We start from the raw sequence: 21452 nt of genomic DNA on the forward strand, positions 1-21452 counted from the left end.
AAAATTTGAAGTTTTTGACCATACTACCACCTTAACCAACTAGTGTTGTGTTTACATTTTTTAATGTATGTTTTATGTTATTACAAAAACGAAAGTGTGTCAAATGAATATCCTACTATTTTTTTATTTATACATCATTAATCTAGCACAAATAAAAACCATATAACCCACAAAACCTAACGGTAACCTAAAAAGCTTTAAGCTTTAAATAATAGTCTCCTTTGAATCTATTGAAGTGTATTTTGAGTTATATGTGCTTTAAAATAGCGTTTCGTAGTTAATGAATTTGTATTGCAAAAAAAAGTGTCCTTTTTTTTTAAAATATTAAATTGGCTTAGCGCTAATTTGAGAATCAATGATTGCGTGATTTTTTATTTTTACTCATAAATTATACTTTATAAGTAAAATATAATTTATGAGTAAAACACCGCGAAGGAAACTTTATAAAAAATTTATTAAATATCATTTAAAAAACATCGAATGAAAGTTCCTTTTTTTTTTTTTAATAAACGTGAAAAATTATTAATAAATACGCAATAAATATTAAATAAACATTATACATTATTAAAATTATTAAAATAAACATTAAACAGTAAGATTTAATACACTCACGCACAAAAAAAATTCTATTAAAAATCCGAACAACTTTAAACAAAGAAAAACAAAACATTTTATTTGTGTGTGTGTGTGTGTGTGTGTGTGTGTGTGAGAGAGAGAGAGAGAGAGAGAGAGAGAGAGAGAGAGAGAGAGAGAGAGAGAGAGAGAGAGAGAGAGAGATTTTCTTCACGATATAATTGTGTTCATAATTTTTAGCTACTTAAAGAAAACTATTCTAATATTAAAAAAAAAAACTTAAATAGAACGGTCTGGTCTTCTTATCGATGGAGGGAACTTCATTGCAAATTTTTTTACGATTTTCGATTTCGATTGAGTATTATCATTCTTTTTATGGGTTGATTTTGAAATTTGAGATGGTACTGGATCTTTGAAAAACTTATTTAATAGCAAGTTCATTCGAATTTTTCCTTGGTGCTTTTCTTTTTTATCGACACTTCTTTGCAGATCGCCAACTTCAGAACTACTGGTTTGTTCAATTTTTAAATCGCGTGCAGTATATTTTTCAGCTAAACGAATGTTAACAACATTTAAAAGAATGTTAAGATTAATCAAATCAAATACTTTATACAAATTTTTCAAAAAAAATGTTTCAAAAAAAAAATCATTACCATTGCGTGCATGATATTCTAATATAAGAACAAGGATACACACGCGGATAGCAAACATCATTTTAAACTTTTCAGATGCCCTTTATCATCCAACACTTTATCATCCAATACTTCAGACTTTATTCAAGATATAGAAGCCAAAATCTTTATTGAGTTTTACGTGAGACAAAATTTAAGTTTTAAAATTAAAAAATAACATACATAAGTTTTAGAAACAATGGAAAGAATAAGTATTTGTTATATTAAATAAAGCAGTGGTATAATAGCAAAGGATCACAGGTCTTAATTAAAATAATTTAGCATTGAGCCTTTAACAGGAGGTGGTAAATCCCCACTATGCATCTTAAAAAAATTGTTTTATATTTTTCTTAACTAATTTTAGAATATTTTATATGGTAAATATGGTAGGTTTTTGCCTCCTGCCTATAAACGACACTGTCAACATAAGCTCCCGTTTTTTTTTAATAAATGTAATATATATATATATATATATATATATATATATATATATATATATATATATATATATATATATATATATATATAAACACACACATGTAAATATATATTTACTTTTAATTATTTAAATATAGGTAAAAATCACAAACATTTTGTTTTATTTTTTCAAGAATCTTTCACACCATCTGAAATTCAATATCTTCTAGTATCGTGTTGAAATACAGCTATCTAAATGTCTATCTCAGTATTCCCAATATTATTAAAATAAACTGAAAGAAGCAATCAGTTAGCAACTAATTTCTTGATAAGATGATATAGTGGTGGTGTATTAATTCATAGTGTCTGATGAGAGTTAGTTATCTTAGTGAACTTCAATTAAAAAACGGCAAAAATAAATCATAGTTTTAATCATCCGTGAATCGAGTACACTTCCGCCAATAAAGTTTTTAGTAAAATTTTTGTTAACCCAAACAAAACTGTTTATTAAACCTTGTCTGGAAAGCTTAAGTTTTTATAAAAGATACGCGTGCGCAACTTGTACTTTTTTTGTTGTTGTTACAAACACGGTTTAACACTAGCAAAAGATTGGTACAAAGATACCAATCGTAAAACGATCTCGATAAATTTTTACACATGAATGGCATCATCAGCGTGGTGGTGCCGATCATAATCCAATGATAACCATGCATGGACCATGTATAAAAACTTTGCTATGAATCTGTATGGAAGTAGTATTATTGATAAATAGAATTCAATCTATGCTTAAGTAACTGAACATTCGACATTCAAAACAGTTTTTTTGATATGCTTTGTTTAAGCAAACCAACGTTTAACAGCTTGATGACCAACAAGTTAAATTTTCTTTTCTTGTTTAGCAAATGAACAAAATTACAAAATAGTTTTCAATAGTTTGCAATGACCTCTGAGTATTTCGTATAAAACTATCAAATTTCTGGTTTGTGCATGCAAATCGAGGTACTTTTCTGATGACGCCTTTAAACTCTAATTGATATATGATACTATAATTCCCAAATTCATAATTGTAATCATTATTTCCAGTACTTTTGAGTCCTCAGTAAAAGAGAGGGGATGGGGAGGTGATTTAATAAAAGGCAGGGGGAAGGGTGGGAATTTTAGTTCAGACGAGGAGGGAGAGGGGGGGGGGGATAAAAGGGGTGAGTGGGAATTTTTTCATGTTACATTATAAGTATATTTTTAAAAAAGATTTTAATTTATAAATCCAAAATGATATTGTTTAATGCGTATTTTCTACCAGCTGTTTTATCATAATTTCAATCGGATTTAATATATATATTTTTTAAGGTTATTTAGGTGCTCCCAGAAGTCCTTACGGCAGCAATATGCTGACATAAATTTTATACTATGGTAAAAATTAAACCAAAAGATTTTTTTTGACAAATCGAAATTTACTGATTGACGATTATCAAAGCCTGTTTACACTAAAAGTTTTTGTTTTTATCGGTGACTGAAATAATTATTGTCTAATTTTTATGGCTGATTATTACCGTATTTTTTTTTTTTTTTTAAGCTTTGAGATATAAATTTTTTGTTGATAACAAGTAAGGTCTTATAAGCTAAGGGTGGGTAGGAAATTTTCAAAAAACTAATAAACGTCCCCCCCCCCCCCACCCCTCTGTTATTAAGGACTCGTGATCAGAATCAATCTTTTTATTAATTTTGTTAAATAGCTTGCTTTATTTAATTTTGAAATCCATTTATTTTTTCAGTAAAAAATTACTTGATTTCAGAATCAATTTCGTTTTCAGTAGAATCTTTCGATTCCTGGTCATTCTTATCGCTATCATCATTCTCAAAATAGTTTTAAAAATCCTCTCCGATATTATTAACAACTTCTAAGCCAGGGTTGAGGCACAGCTCTAAGAAAAGCTTTAGCCTCGTCGCTCACATTTATTCATTATCAAAATTATACCATAACTTCTTAGTAAGATTTTCAAGTTATAATATGAATTCTTAGTAAGATTTATAAGATCTTATAAAATTATTTTGTAATTATTCGGACCCTACTGAATTCCAATCATATTTTTGCTTTGAGGTAGAAGATTCTATCGCAAAAATATGAGTGGAATTTAGTAAGGTTGGAATAACTACAAAATAATCTTATAAGATCTTTTAGTCGTATGGTCTAATAAGATCGTAAGGAATAGTCTTGCATAAATAATTTGTTGTGTTATAAATTATATGTATTACATATAATGATGAGGTGAACACTATTATTTTATTAGTTGAAAAAATTTATTGAGAAGAAATTAACTTTTGAAAAATTTTTTTTTTTGAGAACAAGTTAATTAAAGTACTTAATTGTTTTATTTATTAGTATATGCTAAAAACTAAAAATTAGTTATTAGCATATGCTAACAACTAAAACAGTTTAGTACTTTAATTAATTTGTTCTCAAAAAAAATTTGTAGCTAAAAGTATAACAGTGCTCATCTTAACAGTATATGTAACACATATAATATATAATACAACAAATTACTTATGCAAGACTATTCCATACTGCAAAACTAATTGAAAATTATAAAAATATAAAGTATTACAGATTAGATAAAATAACACTTATAAAAATTTGATAGACTAAACTTTTTTCTGTTGTTTACGAATTAAATAAAAATACAAATACAATATAAAACTGAGTACAGTTTAATTGTTTAAATATTTCCATTTTAGATAAAGTTCCATCTGATTGATATCGTTTATAGGCGTGTCAACAAGTTATTTTACAATGGCTTCAATGGCAACCATATTTTATATATTACATATATATATATATATATATATATATATATATATATATATATATATATATATATATATATATATATATATATATATATATATATATATATATATATATATATATATATGTAAATTATGTTAGTGTATTTTACAAATAGAGTGCTCAATGTTCTTAAAGAACAGAGCAATAATAAAGTAGTAAAAAAAGTTAGATAAGTGTTTTTTACTAATTTATATATATATATATATATATATATATATATATATATATATATATATATATATATATATATATATATATATATATATATATATATATATATATATATATATTATATATATATATATAGTCATTCCAAAAATAAATTATACTGGCGAAAATGGTAAAGAAAGATGCCCCAAACAATTTTTTGTAGTTGCAGTAAAATTAAAGAAGCCATTGTAAAATAACTTGTTGACACGCCTATAAACGATATCAATCAGATGGAACTTTATCTAAAATGGAAATATTTAAACAATTAAACTGTACTCAGTTTTATATTGTATTTGTATTTTTATTTAATTCGTAAACAACAGAAAAAAGTTTAGTCTATCAAATTTTTATAAGTGTTATTTTATCTAATCTGTAATACTTTATATTTTTATAATTTTCAATTAGTTTTGCAGTATGGAATAGTCTTGCATAAGTAATTTGTTGTATTATATATTATATGTGTTACATATACTGTTAAGATGAGCACTGTTATACTTTTAGCTATAATTTTTTTTTGAGAACAAATTAATTAAAGTACTAAACTGTTTTAGTTGTTAGCATATGCTAATAACTAATTTTTAGTTTTTAGCATATGCTAATAAATAAAACAATTAAGTACTTTAATTAACTTGTTCTCAAAAAAAAAAATTTTTCAAAAGTTAATTTCTTCTCAATAAATTTTTTCAACTAATAAAATAATAGTGTTCACCTCATCATTATATGTAATACATATAATTTATAACACAACAAATTATTTATGCAAGACTATTCCTTACGATCTTATTAGACCATACGACTAAAAGATCTTATAAGATTATTTTGTAGTTATTCCAACCTTACTAAATTCCACTCATATTTTTGCGATAGAATCTTCTACCTCAAAGCAAAAATATGAGTGGAATTCAGTAGTGTCTGAATAATTACAAAATAATCTTATAAGATCTTACAAATCTTACTAAGAATTCATATAATAACTTGAAAATCTTACTAACAAGTTATGATATAATTTACATATCTTATTAAGATCTTACAATTCAAAAAAAAATTACAGAAAATGTCACTAATTTGAAAATGACCTTCAACAGATATATTCTGAGAGATAGAGATATGGGCTCTCCTATAGCATCGCTTTAACTCTACAATTGGGTTTTCTACAGATAGACAGACTTGATTTAAAAGTCACTTTTTGAACGTTGCATTCTAAATAAAATTTTTTAATAAAATTTGGATTTATTTATAGTTTGGATACAATGGTTCATGCAGAAATTAATTAAAAAAATTAATAGCCACCAAAAGAAAATGTAAATATTTGCTTAAATATTTTCAAAATAAAAATGATTTTAACTTTTCTAACAAATTTGTAAAATTTATGTTATTTTTTAGACTGATTAGAGTTGATTATTGCCATCACACAAGCATCATTGCTTTGAAATTCAAATTATAAACCAAGAATAAAAAATGATATTCATATTATATCTCAGACGTACAAAAAAGAATGTTGCGAAATTAATTCAATTTTTATAGGTTTACATTAAAAGTTTAAACACATTTATAAAACTAGGCCTGTCTTATTTTTTAGCAACACTTTAACTTAATAATTTAACTTAGTTCAAAAAATTCAAAAAAATTCTTATGAATTGCTATTTTAAAACACAAATATACAATTAGTAGCAATAGATGAAGTATGTGGGCACAATGAATCTTCTATATATATAAAAGGCAATGTGTGTGTGTGTGTTTGTTCTCTATAGAAATCCAAACCGCCGGACCGATCTCGATGAAATTTGGCATGGGGGTAGTCCTCGAGGGGGAGAAGGTTCTTAGCTGGGTTTTGATCCCGTACCCCGATCCCCGGGGTCAAGGGGGCCCAAAAATAGACCCCCCTGACCCTGGGGTCAGGGGGACCATTTTTTGGGCCGATTTTTTAGGCCCATTTTTAGGCCCATTTTTGTGTACAGATATCAGGTAAGCCAGTTTAAATATTGGCCCGGGCAACGCCGGGTAACTCCAGCTATATATATAAAGGGCAATGTGTGTTTGTGTGCGTTTGTTTGTTTGTTCTCTATAGAAATCCAAACCGCCGGACCGATCTCGATGAAATTTGGCATGGGGGTAGTCCTCGAGGGGGAGAAGGTTCTTAGCTGGGTTTTGACCCCGTACCCCGATCCCCGGGGTCAAGGGGGCCCAAAAATGGGCCCCCTGACCCCGGGGTCAGGGGGGACCAATTTTTGGGCCGATTTTTTAGGCCCATTATTGGGCCCATTTTTGTGTACAGATATCAGGTAAGCCAGTTTAAATATTGGCCCGGGCAACGCCGGGTAACTCATGCTAGTTAAATATAAATAAATTTTGTTCTGAAAGTATAACCAATAATGATCTTCCTAAACTCTTTTAAATTTAGAAATTAGATTAAATTTAATATCCCTTAAGATTTCAATAATTTGTCATAATATGACAAGTTATTGATATCTTAAGGAGTATGCACCTTGATAAATCTTAAACAACAACTTGGTATTGCATGCTATGGAACTATATATTTTCTAGGAGGTCTTAAAAAATTAATGCATATTGTTAACAAAAAAAAAAAATCATAGCAAACGTCTACAATGGCGGGGAAATTAAGGAAAATCTCTATATATTTAGCAAATGATAATTAAAGAACTGTTATATATTTTTAAATGAAACTTTGACACAAGACTCATTAAAGCATGTAACTAAAACTTAAATTAAAAAAAAATAATTTTTTTTGTCTCGAATATTTGGTCAAATAAGTTAGTAAAATACAAGCAAAGATATTTCTTTTTGCAAGTACAAATCATAAAAACATACCCTTTCCCCCACACTTATAACTTTATTATAAAATTTCAAAAAGGTTTTTACGATCCTAAATCCTAAAAGTGAACCCAACAGTGTGATGTTTTTTCAGTTGTTAATAAACTACTAGCTGTCCGGACCCGTAAAATACGGGTCTTGTTAAATTTATTCAACACTGACCTTTTCTATACTTAATCCTTAATTTAATGTTTTTTTAGTGAGCGGCAGAAAAATAACTATATATATATATAGAAAACTACTACTCGACTTTTTTAAAAAAGAACAAAATATAAAAATCTTTGTTTTGAGGTAACGATTTATGTTCAATACTTTATTACTTCTATTAATTATTTTTTTATTTCATTAGTTCCTATTAATTTATAAGTTCCTAATATTTTTTTCTTTTATAATTTCCTACTAATTTTTTTTCAGACCATTTGCATCTTATTAGAACTCTTGCCCTGTTAGTTTTGAAGAAAGTTAAAGTTTGTTTGTAAAATTTTTTTTCTATAAGAAAGAAAGTTGTCTCTTTAATGCGCGTTAAAAGTGCAGACTTAACTAATTACTTAAACACGTTAATAACGTAAGTATCTGTATCATGACATGTGTGCCAAAAATTTCCATTGGTGTTTTTAGAAATTTTAAACTTTTTACAAAATTCTCCTCCTTTCGTTTGTTATAGTAAGTAATATCTTAATATATATTATGCATATTATATCCATAGGTCTTTAAAAATGTTTTAAAAACTTTTTATTTAAGAAAATTAAAAATGGTTAAAAAAAATTAAATGTGTAAGCGAAGGGATTTGAACCCACACGAAGCACTTTAGCCACTATGGCATGCTTTATCATTTTTTAAAACTGTTTAATAACCAAAGACTTATTAAACTTTATAAAAGGGCGCATAAATGCTATATGTAAAAATTTAGGAGTATTTTCGCAATGGAATTTTCAAGTCAAAGTAAATCTGTAAAACTTGGTATAATTTACATAACTTGAAGTTTACATGTTATATATTTCCATAGACTTTTGTTCACATATATAAACACAAATCATTACGCCAAATAAAAAGAAGGTACCTAAAAAAAAAAAAAAAGGTCCTTCATCTATAATATAGGGAAATTTTGATAACTAAGGGCGCCAATCAGGGTTGTTGTCCCGGACGGCTCTCGGCGGTCTTGTCTATAAATTTAACATCATGTCAAGATATAATTTCAATACATCACATATAATACAGAACGTTTCATTAAGTAAGACATTAAACAGTTAAACCTTATTAACTTTAAAAATAGATTAAAAAATTAAAAAATACATACTATTTATAAATAAAAGTATATTCAATAATTATGATAATAAAAGATTCAAAGATATTTCAGAAATTTATAAAAATTAAATAGGAAATACAAAAACTTACAGCTACAATGTCTCGTGCATTATTAGTTAAAAGCTTCTGAGCTGACTCTCCCGATATTATACGGAGAATACTACAATTTTGATGGTTATCTAAATTCTGTCATTGTTGCGCACTCCGTTTAGAATGTTTAACGGGGGCGTGGCAAAATAGATGCAAAACTTTAAACTGCCTTTTTACCCTAATATTAGGCATTTTTACTTTTTTATTATTTTTAAAAATTATAACTTTAACAAAATGGTTTATTTTAAATATATAGTTAAAATGTTTTTATTGAAAACATATTTTTTACGCCCCCTTACTGTTTTAAAAAAGTTAAGGTTGCCTTGTGGCAAGTTCAAATTATCCAATTGCTTCTTTTTTTTTAATTTTTGTTATTTAAAATGCAAAACAAAACAACTTTCTTTCTCTTTAAACAAATCTCTTTCTGCAAAAGTCTTTTATTTTGTATTTTAGAAAAATCGAAAAAGATTAAGTTACAAAAAAAATGTTAATGGTTGGAAGAACTAAAGTTTTAAAACTTTAAATAAACAATATGCCTTTGTAGCCACTCGGCTACAAAAACTTTAAATAAATAATATTAAAAAAGAAATGCTAATTGTAGGAAGAACTAAAGTTTTAAAACTTTAAATAAACAATATGCCTTTGTAGCCAATCGGCTACAAAGGCATACTGTTTATTTAAAGTTTTTAAACTATATAACAAATAAAAGACTTTATAAAACGGAAATAAGTGCTACAGGTCGAAGATCTCCAAGAGATGTTGCCGCGATTCAATTTTCAAGTGAAAGTAAATCTTTAAAACTTGATGTATGTTTTAGTTAGTTTTTAACATTACATAATTTGAAGTGTATGTAAATTAGATATTTGCATACATTTTCGTTGACTTTTCTTATAAAAAAAAAGTGCTAAAACTCTTTCCCGCTATTACCTCGGTTGCAATGGCTGCCAAAAGTACCGTGTCAAACACGCTCGAATGAGCATTGACATTTTGCTTATTATATTTTAATATAATCTACCATTTTTATAAAAAATTTTAAGCAGTGAAGCAAATCTCGTTAATTATTCTCGTAATAAGCATCTGTAGTGGGGGTCAAGACTATTTTTTTGAAAAAGTTCAAAATATTATTTAAATTTTTTTGGGGAGGGGATATATCCCCTAATGGTATCATGATATGAGTTCATAAATCTAAACTTACTATTTGGACTTTAAAAGAGAAAAACCTTTACTGTGCTTTATAAATAATACACATAATTCCGCTAAAAATTGAGCTTATTTCCCAAAAGTTATGAAATAACAATGATATCAAAATGATATCTTTATTTGATATCATTGCTTGAGAAGGTATTGATATCATTATGATATCACATTGACACCACTTTTTGACTGCGTAGTAATGTAACAGTTCTGGTAGTTCGTGATTGATTTTTTTATACTACTGTTTCAACTACCTTTACAAACACAATAATATTACAAGCAAAAGAATTCTTCCATGGTAACTGAATTTTGTGACTCTCTAAAAGCCTTTTTAGATGCATGTTACCCAACTGTTGCGTTGCCATGTTGGACAATATTACATACTTAATTAGATCCATGATACCGTCATCTAAACATGAATCATCTTTATTATCAAGACTTGAATCATCATAAGTCTATTTCCGAGCTGTAAAACCTTTTTTGCTGTTACATTGTAAAATATGAATAAAAAAATCACCACTTTTATCAAGTTATGTTGAATTACATAAGCATTTAGTTTATAACTTTAATTTGTTGATGAAGCACCTATCGCGGATCTAGCATTTTTTGGATTTAGAGATAACTATCTTTCAGACATAGAGCAAACTCCAAACATTTATATGTTTATACTCATGTCAAATAAGGATGCTTTGCAAAAACTTGCGATAATTGGAGCCTGGGATCAAAAATGTCCGAAAAACAAAGTTGATATAGTTTTTTTTGGACTATTCTTAACTAGACTCATATTCGTCAATAAATTTTAAGTTTCATAGTATAACCTCTCAGCGTTTAAATACTATGACTATTTAAAATTTGTAGTCCCCTCAAATTGAGGGGGTTTACACTTTATATATGGTTATAACTTTTGAACGCTAAACGATTTTACTATGAAATTTAAAATTTATAAATGAATACAAGTCTAGTTAAGAATAATACAAAAAATATTTGTTGCTCTTACGTTTGGGCCAGGGGAGGGGGCAAAAATTTAAGGGTTTTTTGTTCACAGGCTCCAATCATCGCAATTTTTTGTAAAGCATCTTTATTTGACATAAATATAAACATATAATTGTTTGGAGTTTGTTCCATATCTGGAAGTTTACTTTCTCAACAACAAAAAATGCTGGCGCCACATACCCAGCCGGCATTTGGTCCTAAAAAGACATCTTTTGAACGTTCATAAGACGTCTTTTTAGGACCAAATGCCGGCTGGGTCTTAGCATTGCATATGCTTTTGCTGCTCAAGAGTTAACCTTGATTATTTGGGACCGACAATAAACTTAAAATGCTATTACTTTCATTTGAATTTATTTGTTTATTTATTTACAGACAGATTTTCTTCATTATTTATTTTTTCTTTTTTTATTCTCAAACAATTTACTGTATTTCCTGTCATTATCAATACATTAGAGTCTGATCCTGTTTTTTGTTTTTGCGGATCTTTTAGACATATTTACGCAAAAAATCTAAAGTTAAATTTTATTATGAGAGTAAAAAAAAGCGAATAAACAATATTATTAAACTAAACTAAATAAAATTACATTAAAATATACAGATAAATTAAGTTGAGACTCAAATGGTTTATTTTATTTATTTACTTAACTTATTTACTATATATAGAAAGATAAGTACTTGCAAATATTTATTTTAGGATATGTATATCTTAAGTCTCATAAAAATAACAATTTAACATTTATAAATTTATACTCAGAAGAACTGCATATATTACGCAAATACTCGAAATAGATGGATAGGATGAGTTGGGTAGGATAGGTATTAAATATTCTATTAAACAAAAATACATCTGAAAAGTTGCTTATTAAGTATTATATTTTAAAAACACACATACGTTGAGCTGCAAATTGAGTAGATGTCAATATTAAACTCAACACGCAAACGCAAAAAAAAAGGTTGCGTTCTAACGTATGAAAGATATGTTGCGTAAAGATTAATTGTGTAATGTAATGTAAAATAACTAATTTTAAACTGCCATCTTGGATATATAAGCATAGGTATGTTGTGCAATATTCTGTTTTAATTTATATAACTTTAATTTCCTTGGATTTTCTATATTATTCTACACTTAATAATTAGGAAGTAGCAAGAATCTAATAAAAGGAAACAAACGTTCAATTGCTGAACAGGATGATAATCCTCGTCTTAATAACCTGAGATAAAAAATAAAATTCAAACTGAAAAGTAAAAATCCACAACAAGTTATTCTTATATTAAAAAAATAAAATATAAACTCTTTTTTTTAAAAGTTTCTGTCAGGGTTCATTAGTTTAGTTGAACAGTTTTCATTCTTAATGGCTTAAGTTAACCATGATGTCTTAAAAATAAAAGCACTAAAAAAATGAGAAAACTTCAAGATAAGAAAGTTTGTTTTTACAAAGTAAGTTTTAATAAGAAAGTTGTCTTTACAAAACAAATTTTTGATAAATAGATGTAAATATGACATACAAATTCCGGTGTAAATTCTGTGGCTTTCAAGCAATAAATTAATGATATTTCCAAGTTTTAGAGAAACTCTCCTAAAAAGATTTCTTTTTCAAGAGTTCCTTTAAAAGTAACTTGCTCACTCCATTTCAACGCTCTGTTGCTTATTTTTAAACTGGTTTTATTAAACTTATTGTTTGTACTTAATACCTATTCACAAAATTTAATTTGTGCTTTATCTACGTCAATAAAAAAATATAACTAAAACTTTGATTTTTGATTATAAAGCAATTTTCAATGATAAACAATAAAGTGTTTTAAAATCTTACTTGTCATCGTTAATTTGTAAAAATAGACATCAAATAAAAGCAATCATATAAATATGTGAATACAGCACAGCAAAATTTGAACAAGTAATTTTTATAAAATTTTTTGTAATGATAACAAGTTAACTATTATAAATATATATATATATATATATATATATATATATATATATATATATATATATATATATATATATATATATACATATATATATATATATATATATATATATATATATATATATATATACATACATATATATATATATATATATATATATATATATATATATATATATATATATATATATATATATATATATATATATATATATATATATATATTAGTAGAAAATCACTTAACTAATATATAATATTAGAAAATTCACTTATACTAATATATAATTGCTCTGTTCTTTTAAGAACATTGAGAACTCTATTGTGTTGAATACTTTTTAAAGTTGTTTAAATATATATATATATTTATATACATACATACATACATACATACATACATACATACATACATACATACATACATACATACATACATACATACATACATACATACATACATACATACATACATACATACATATATATATATATGTATATGTATATATATATATATATATATATATATATAAATATATATATATATATATATATATATATATAATATATATATATATATATATATATATATATGTATATATATATATATATATATATACATATATATATATATATATATATATATATATATATATATATATATATATATATATATATATACGTTTGCAGTGATGCTGTTTTGAAGTGCATATACTATCAAGAAAGTACTCGATGAACCCAGTCAGAGCTAAAATATCGTCATTATACAAGGGAAATGCACTAAATTCATTTTGGCAGTATGGAGAATTTAAAATACTAAATAATGGTATAAGGGTCGTCCATAAATTTCGTCACGCAATTATCGAATGTTTTTGAAGTTATTAAGATTTTTTATTTTCAACTATTACTCAAAAACTTATTATTTTAACTATTACGCAAAAACTTATTTGTTCATTATCTCAAAATGATGTTTTTGGACTTGTGCATTTTTCTTGTATACCGACGATATATAGTAGAAAATGAAACTTAAAGTTTTAAAAACTACGTGATTTTCACAACTTTAAGTTTCATGCTATTGCAATCATCGGGTGAAATATATAGTTTTTTCGTTAAAAAATTATACACAGTTGGAACAAGTTACGCCAAACAATAAAGCAAAAATTACACAGAAAAACTCTCGTTACAAGCGCACGTAACCTTCAGGTTTGTGGTTGCTTAATAGAAATTTACTTTTGTGATGACATTTGGAAATCGACTCTGTTTTTTTATTTAGTTGCTCTTCGGAATTTTCTAAAGTAAAACTATTAGTTTTTTATATGAACAAAGCAAACATTTTTTGTAGTGTTTTTATTCGGATAGGACTTGTTATGACTTTTGAAATGTTGTTTGAGCAGCCGTAGCCAACTTTTTGGAGATTCAATTGGATAGCTTATACAATGGGTTTGAAGGTGGGAAAAGGCTAATCTATTAATTGCAAAAAGATTTGACCAACATTGGTAAAGACGCTTTTATTGTAAGGTGGGTTAAACCAAATTATGTTCCTTTTTATTCGGGGTGTCTTGTCTTTTGGGTTTTACTTTAAATTAAAGTTTTTAAAACCGTTTTGTTTAAGTGCTTCTTCGTATGCTGTTTTTAATGAGTGAAATATTTTTTCATTTGAAGAATTTTGTGATAATTTGAATAGTCATTAACTGTTTACAAACAGAGACTTTATAAAAAGAGATTCTTCTATTTTAACGGAGTAATTTTTTATAAAGTCTCTAATAAGTACGTAATGCGAACAGCATAACGCTTAACAAAGACTGTGATAGCAACCAACAAATCAAATTTTGAGTGGTATCCTGCTATTATCTTCCAGTCATTGGTCTTTTAGTAGAACAGTTCTTCTTTTCTTATAAGAAAAGAAGAACTGTTCTACTAAAAGAAATCGTACAACTTTATGAAGAATCATACAACTTTATGAGTTACATAAATGTTACTCATGAAGTTGTACGATTCTTCATCCAAATTGTCTTGTTTCTTTCAGTAGTCAAAGCACATTTCTTATAGTTATGATTAAAGATAATACTTAAATATATTTTTGAAAGGCAATTATATTAAATATAAGTTCTATTGTCTATAATTTGACTGCCATATGGCGAATACAGATTCATATATAATTATTTCTTTAATGCTTATAACAAATTCAAAAAAAAAAAAAAGAAAGAATCTCAACAACTACTACATCCGTCATAAATCCTACTATTCCGCGCCCGTTCTGAAAATTGCAAACCTTATGGATGGCTTCTTAAATATTTGCATTTTAAGACAAAAAGTTATGTTAAAACTGCATTTGTTAGCGTTTGCGTTAAGCAGCTTGTATTTTACGAAAAGGTAATTTTTAGTTTTACATTAAGAAAAAACAATTTTATTTTGGCATATTTAAACTATCTTTTAATATTGTTTACGTGAGGTTTATTCAAAAAATATTAAGTTGTAAAAGAAAAAAAAAAGTATTTGATCGCAACCAGGGGAGCCGAGAGCCTTTACGCCGCACAGTGCCTCAGAAACCTTAAGAAGTGACCAAAAATACATTTGACAAAACGTAATTTTTTAACTTAAAATCTTTTTAAGCTATTTCTTAAAATATTAGGGTTATCGTTTTGATAAAAAAAAATTTTTATTTAGTTATTTATTTTGCTCTTAAATAACTTTTAATCCGGCAATAAATACACTTTTTAAATTAGAAGGGAGTTTAGCGGACAATTTGTCATATTTTTAACATAAACTTTCAGACCAATCAAAAGCCTTTGAAAAAAAGGGGAAATAACTTATTCATGTTATTTTATCTCTTGAAATATGGAAAATATTTTTAAAATACAAAAATTATCAAAAAAATAGTTTTAAAACTAGAAAATGGTTTTTTAAGTGGGTTTTATAAAAAATTTAAAATTTATATTTACACAAAGTTGCCTATAAAAAGTGTTACATCTAGTTCCACCATAATTTTTGCATCAAAATTTTACTAATAGTATAGAAAATTAATATGGAAAATTTTGTCTGCACTTGTTTGCACGTTATTGACTAATGTTTAAAAGTGTGTCACGGATCCTTTAGTCCTTATAGTTTATTTGTAATTATTTTTAACCAATATCAAATACGTTCTAATTAAAGACATCTAGATTGTGTATTTGTGTTTGTTGGGGAGTTGGCATTTCTTTTGAATTAACTAGTTAATGAAAACTATTAGTTTAAATATTACATTCCTTATCCTATTAAATTTAAATCTTGACCTAGAAATATAAAGTAAATAGAGGTAAAGTAAAAAAAATCTTTTGCTTTGTATAAATCTTTATGTGCATGATATAACTTCTTATATGTATGTGGTTCAATGGCGAGTTTTTTTTTTCAGAATTTTCGGATATTATAATTTTTCAAAATTTTTAGAACTTTTGGATTTTATTTAGAAGAGTCGTAAGAAGCCAACAGGAAGCCTTAAACAAGAAGCCTCAAACAAAGAAGTTCGTGAAGCTTGATTAAATCACTGTGCAAAAATCTCAAAAGTTAATGAGATGAGAAATCAGTTCAACCACTTTCTAATTAGGTCGGACCCTATATTTTCTTCTACGAGCTTCAAGAATTAAAAGACAGAAAATGGCGAACATTTAACAGCTGATGCTTTGCTTGTTACAAACTAATTGATAAATATATACATTTTTAGCCTATTAACTAATGTCTTGTTTACTTTGATAATAAGTTTGCGTTCACAAAATGTTTGATGTATTAAGAATAGCTTCTCTAATAATCTTAGAAAGGCTCTTATAAGGGTTAAGGTTAGTACTTCAACAATCATTTTGTGTTTTTATTGGTAATATTGATTATTAGTAATACTGGATTTTTCTTAACCCCTCTTATCTTTCTTTGGATGTTTTAAAAAAGCTTTTTAACCTCTACTTTGTTTAACTGATATTCGGTTAGATAACTTTTTAAACTAAGTTTTAAGCCTACTTTAGCAAGTTTTTTTTTTTTTTCTTTGCAGATTTGAAATTCCCTATAATCTTTCACCAATATTAAGCTCCTTGATTTTAAAATGACAAAAAAAAATTGATACACCTTATATGCATCATCCAGCTAGTAAAATGCCAATTAGAGTCGTCAGATTTAATTTTTAACTTCTAAAATAAATTCTTGGACCCAAAAAAACCCTGATAAAACTTTATATACGTTTTTTCCCAAAAAAAAATAGTTTTGGCCTATTTTTAAGGTTTTTGAGGCACTGTGCGCCGTCAGGGACAGCAACTCTGAGTGCCTCTATTTTTCTAAATTTTTTAATATTATCAGTAAATGACTTTTTTTTTGGAATCTTTTTTATTTGGCGTCCCTTGACATCTACCGCCCGAAACAAACTGTTTTAAGGAATGTAAAATAGTTTACAATATTTATTAAAAATTTTTTTTTTCTTATTATCTGCATCATTACGTAAAACATAAATCTCTCTCGTGTGTGAAAGCGTATAAAACCTTTTTTTTCTTTTAAAAAAGGTGAAGTGTTTTTATTTAAGAAAACTCTCTTTATAAATGTATTTAAAATAAATGTATATAAAATTTTAAATTATAAATGTATTTTAAATAATAAATGTATTTTAAATTATAAATTATAAATGTATTTTAAATTATAAATAATTATAAACAAATTATAAATAATTAAATTATAAATAGTTATAGATGTATTTTAAATTATAAATTATAAATTATAAATTTTAAACTATAAATGTATTTTAAATTATAAATGTATTTTAAGTTATAAATGTATTTAAAATTTTAAGTTTCTTATTAATTCAATACAGTGTTAAGTTCTTTAAACGAAAATAACTTATGATATATTTACGAATATATTATTGGTAATAGATAAAATCTATAAGTTGCTTATAATCTTTAGTAAAGAAATTAGATTAAATATGATCCCAACTCGGTTTCTGAACACGCTAATAAATAATGCAATTTAGGCCACATTGAATTTCAAAATTGTTTCCCGTCTTAAAAAAAATTTTAAGCATGTGGGCGGACGGTAATTTTCCATTATCAATTATTTATTTTTTTTTCTTTTTATAGATAAAACTAATTTTTTATAGATATGTTAATTGTTAGATTTTCGGGGTAGTTTTCCGACCGATTTCCAATGAAAAATGCCCCATAGGGAGCGTATTTTGAAATCCTATATACTTTCCGAACAAATCTTTTTGTTAACAACATGCACGCGAATGATTGTAGGCAGAAAATATTAAAACTTTACAAGTATACACTCTTAAATTTATAAGAGATTGTCCATAATATACGTAGACTCAGATTGGTGAGAGGGGTCTGCAAATGGCGTATATGAGATAGGGGGCAGGGGGTCAATTATAAAGGTAAGGAGACACTAAATTAGAAAAAACATGACAAAATGTTGGGTAAGTAGATTAAAAGCATTGGTACTTTAGGGAGGTAGAGGGTACTCAAAAAAGCGTAGAGCAAAATGCAGGGAGGGGGGGTTAAAATAAATGCGTACGTACTTTATGGAGGACCTCTTATATAAATACATTTTATTAGTGTTTTTTTGCATTTCTTTTATATCCTTAAACTAAATTTTGTATTCTTTTTGAAAAATGATTGAAATAATTAGTTGCATTTAAATTTTGTATTCTTTTTGAAAAATGATTGTGATTTAATTACTTAAAGTTAGCTACTTAAAAAATGTAACCAATTACATAAATAGTTACATTTTTTATTTACATTGTAAAAATAAAAGTTTTTTTTAATTATTTTTACAAACTTTAGTTGCTATAAAAAATTTTTTATATTTTATGCAAATTTTATATTCAGATTCAGAAGAGAAATTAGTTTTTAATAATATTTATTTAAATCCTAATTTAATAGACGCTGAGAGACTGTTAGACTTTAATCTCAGGAAGAAAAGAAACGAACTCAATAATGCCCTGGATTCTAATTCACCCTTTCGATATGCCATCCGTGGAAATCAAGTTGTCAGATTTAATAAGCAAAAAAATTAGATCAGCAAAAAAAAAAATCTTTATCTTAATGCCACGTCAATTGATAACAAAATGTTTAAAGTATTGTGTGTTAAAAATAATCCTATGTTGATCGGAGTAATGGAAACTTAGTTTAAAGACATGTCTCTTATAAATATGGTTGGTTTTTGCATAAATAGGCAAGGCATATATATAGCGACATGATGGAAGAAAAGTGGAGTTGTTCTTTATCTGAATTCAAGTATAATCTCATAAGAAATGAATAACGAAATATTGAATTCTAGCAAGCTTGAGCAGGTATGGATAGTTTTAATATGCGGTAAAGATAAAGATTTGGCTGGGTGTATATATAGGCCGAGTAACAACTTATGTATCAGTGATAACTTATGTATCGAGCTTTAAAAAAGTCAAGTTCATTTATTGATGATCATGGTTTTAAGAATACCCTTGTGATGGGTGATTTTCCAAATATAACGTGGTCAAAGGGTTATGTACAATAGAGTTATAATTTTTTTTTTTAACCCCTCATGTCTGTACTGTAGTTTGATGAACTTTTACCTAAAAAGCACGAAATGAACTAATATTTGCATATTTTTTGAAAAGTTCACCTCGCCATTAAAAAATCGATTTTGACATATTTATGTCAAAATTGATTTTTCAATGGCGAAATGAACTTTTTTCAAAAGATATGCAAATAATAAAATAATAAAATTCATTTTGTGATTTTTAGGTAAAAGTTCATCAAACTACAGTACAGGGTGCGGGTTCACAACTTTTGCGTAACTTTTGCGTAGCTGAGCAAAAGTTACGAAAAACTTACGCAAAATATTTTTTGCGTAACTATTTAGTATTCACAACTCTTTCGCAACATTTGCGTAAAGTTAAGGTTGCGCATGAGTTACGCAAAACTTAGGCAAAAACTTGCGCAAAAACTTACCCAAAATTTAAGGCAAATATTTTATAACTATTTGTATAAAGGAAGGAGTTAGTATTACTAATTTCTTTTTTATTAAGACACATAGGGCAATGTGACCAAACAGTGAATGTTTCTTTTTTAAAGACAAGGCTTAAATTTACTTACAATTTTTTTTTTTGTTGTTATTTAAAAATTTAGCAAAACCATATAGGGGCCATTCAAATAATACGTGACATTCTTATATGGGGTGGAGGTATTTGAAAGTGTCACCAAATATCACATGAGAGAGGGGGTGGTTAAAAATTTTGTCATGTCACTGTGACATGACAAAGTTTTTAAAATTTAAATTCTAATCACAGCGGAATAGTAAAACTTTAGCATAAAAGTTCAAACTCAAAGATATATTTGATTAAAAATAATGTCACGTCACAAAAAGGGCGGGAGAGATTGTTTAAAATGTTACATATACAAAGAAGGGAGTCTAAAAACAGCAAAAAAGTGTTTCATTGTATTTGAATAGCCCCATATAGCATATATATACAATTACTTTCAAAAGTAATAGCATATATAGCATAAACATTCTTTCAATCTATTTTGAGTATCTATTAGGAAAATAATCAAAATAATTAATAATTGAATTAAAAATGGAACAAATAGGAGTCGGTTGGTTTTTTAAATGAGATATCGATTATAAACAAAATGATACACATCTATAATTTTAAATATAAACATTACAAGCACTTATTAAGAAATAATTTGGGCATATTTATTCAAATCCAAATGGGTAATATAAATTGTATTATCCTGGGCTTATATAAGATAATTATTCGGCTTCCTGTATGATGCTATCAGTGAATGCCGATTAGTTTTATTTAACCCTAACTCTAAACCTGCAGCGAACCTTATTTGTAAACATTACTGGCGACATAAACTATCTAAAATATACAGAAAACTAGCATTTGAAAGAACTTTTTTTCTATTTTTAATATAATAAGAAAAAGAAAAACTACATGAAATTAATATTTTTAGGCATTTTTTTGGCGCCCATACCGGTCCTATAGTACCAAAAAAGGTCTGGGTTCACCCCTGATCAGATCATGCAACTTGTCTTGCATTGCTTCAGAAAATTAAAACAAAATGCTTTAGTTTAGCATAAAATTTCACGTTCATAAAATAATGGAATTGTTAAACTAAAGTGTTTTTTTTTAACTTCTTGTTTTCATTCTTACTTCTCATACCCTAAGGTATAAGAAAACATCATAATAATTGTTAAATTTTCTTTTCAGTGATCTTGTTTTATTATATAATTGTCTTGAATCAAAAACACTTTTATTTGCAATAGGGAATGTCAGTTTCATTAAATAGAGAAATTGCTTAAATAAATTCAAGAAATACATTTGATCGCATTCTAGTATCTTTGAAACTATTGATAAACAAAATTTCTATTGTCAAAAATATAAGGAACATTTTGAAAACA

The 21452-nt window shown here is 26.6% G+C and overlaps 1 protein-coding gene and 2 long non-coding RNA genes across 5 annotated transcripts in view; 2 read left to right on the forward strand and 1 right to left on the reverse strand.

Annotated features, from left to right (window-relative positions):
• Positions 1–481: 481 nt before the first annotated feature.
• On the reverse strand, positions 482–12776 carry LOC136075290 (uncharacterized). Of its 2 annotated transcripts, none has more exons than XR_010635809.1 (3): positions 12637–12776; positions 1227–1343; positions 482–1124 (listed from the first exon to the last, which is right to left on the reverse strand). It is a non-coding gene; the product is annotated as an uncharacterized LOC136075290 (long non-coding RNA). The 2 variants fall into 2 exon arrangements; XR_010635808.1 differs by having other exon boundaries at positions 1227–1370.
• Positions 12777–12886: 110 nt separating this feature from the next.
• On the forward strand, positions 12887–19086 carry LOC136075291 (uncharacterized). Of its 2 annotated transcripts, none has more exons than XR_010635811.1 (3): positions 12887–13025; positions 14412–14570; positions 18947–19086. It is a non-coding gene; the product is annotated as an uncharacterized LOC136075291 (long non-coding RNA). The 2 variants fall into 2 exon arrangements; XR_010635810.1 differs by lacking the exon at positions 18947–19086 and adding an exon at positions 16499–16716.
• A 231-nt stretch (positions 19087–19317) lies between these two features.
• The window catches only part of LOC136074341 (uncharacterized), a 33104-nt gene continuing 30969 nt past the window's right edge, over positions 19318–21452 (forward strand). The window contains exons 1-2 of the mRNA XM_065786647.1: positions 19318–19356; positions 19790–19945. Of these exons, the coding sequence (XP_065642719.1) occupies positions 19318–19356; positions 19790–19945 (195 nt within the window). The remainder of the gene's footprint in view (positions 19357–19789; positions 19946–21452) is intronic.

Source organism: Hydra vulgaris, chromosome 01 (assembly GCF_038396675.1).
Source record: "Hydra vulgaris chromosome 01, alternate assembly HydraT2T_AEP".
NCBI classification, from domain to species: domain Eukaryota; kingdom Metazoa; phylum Cnidaria; class Hydrozoa; order Anthoathecata; family Hydridae; genus Hydra; species Hydra vulgaris.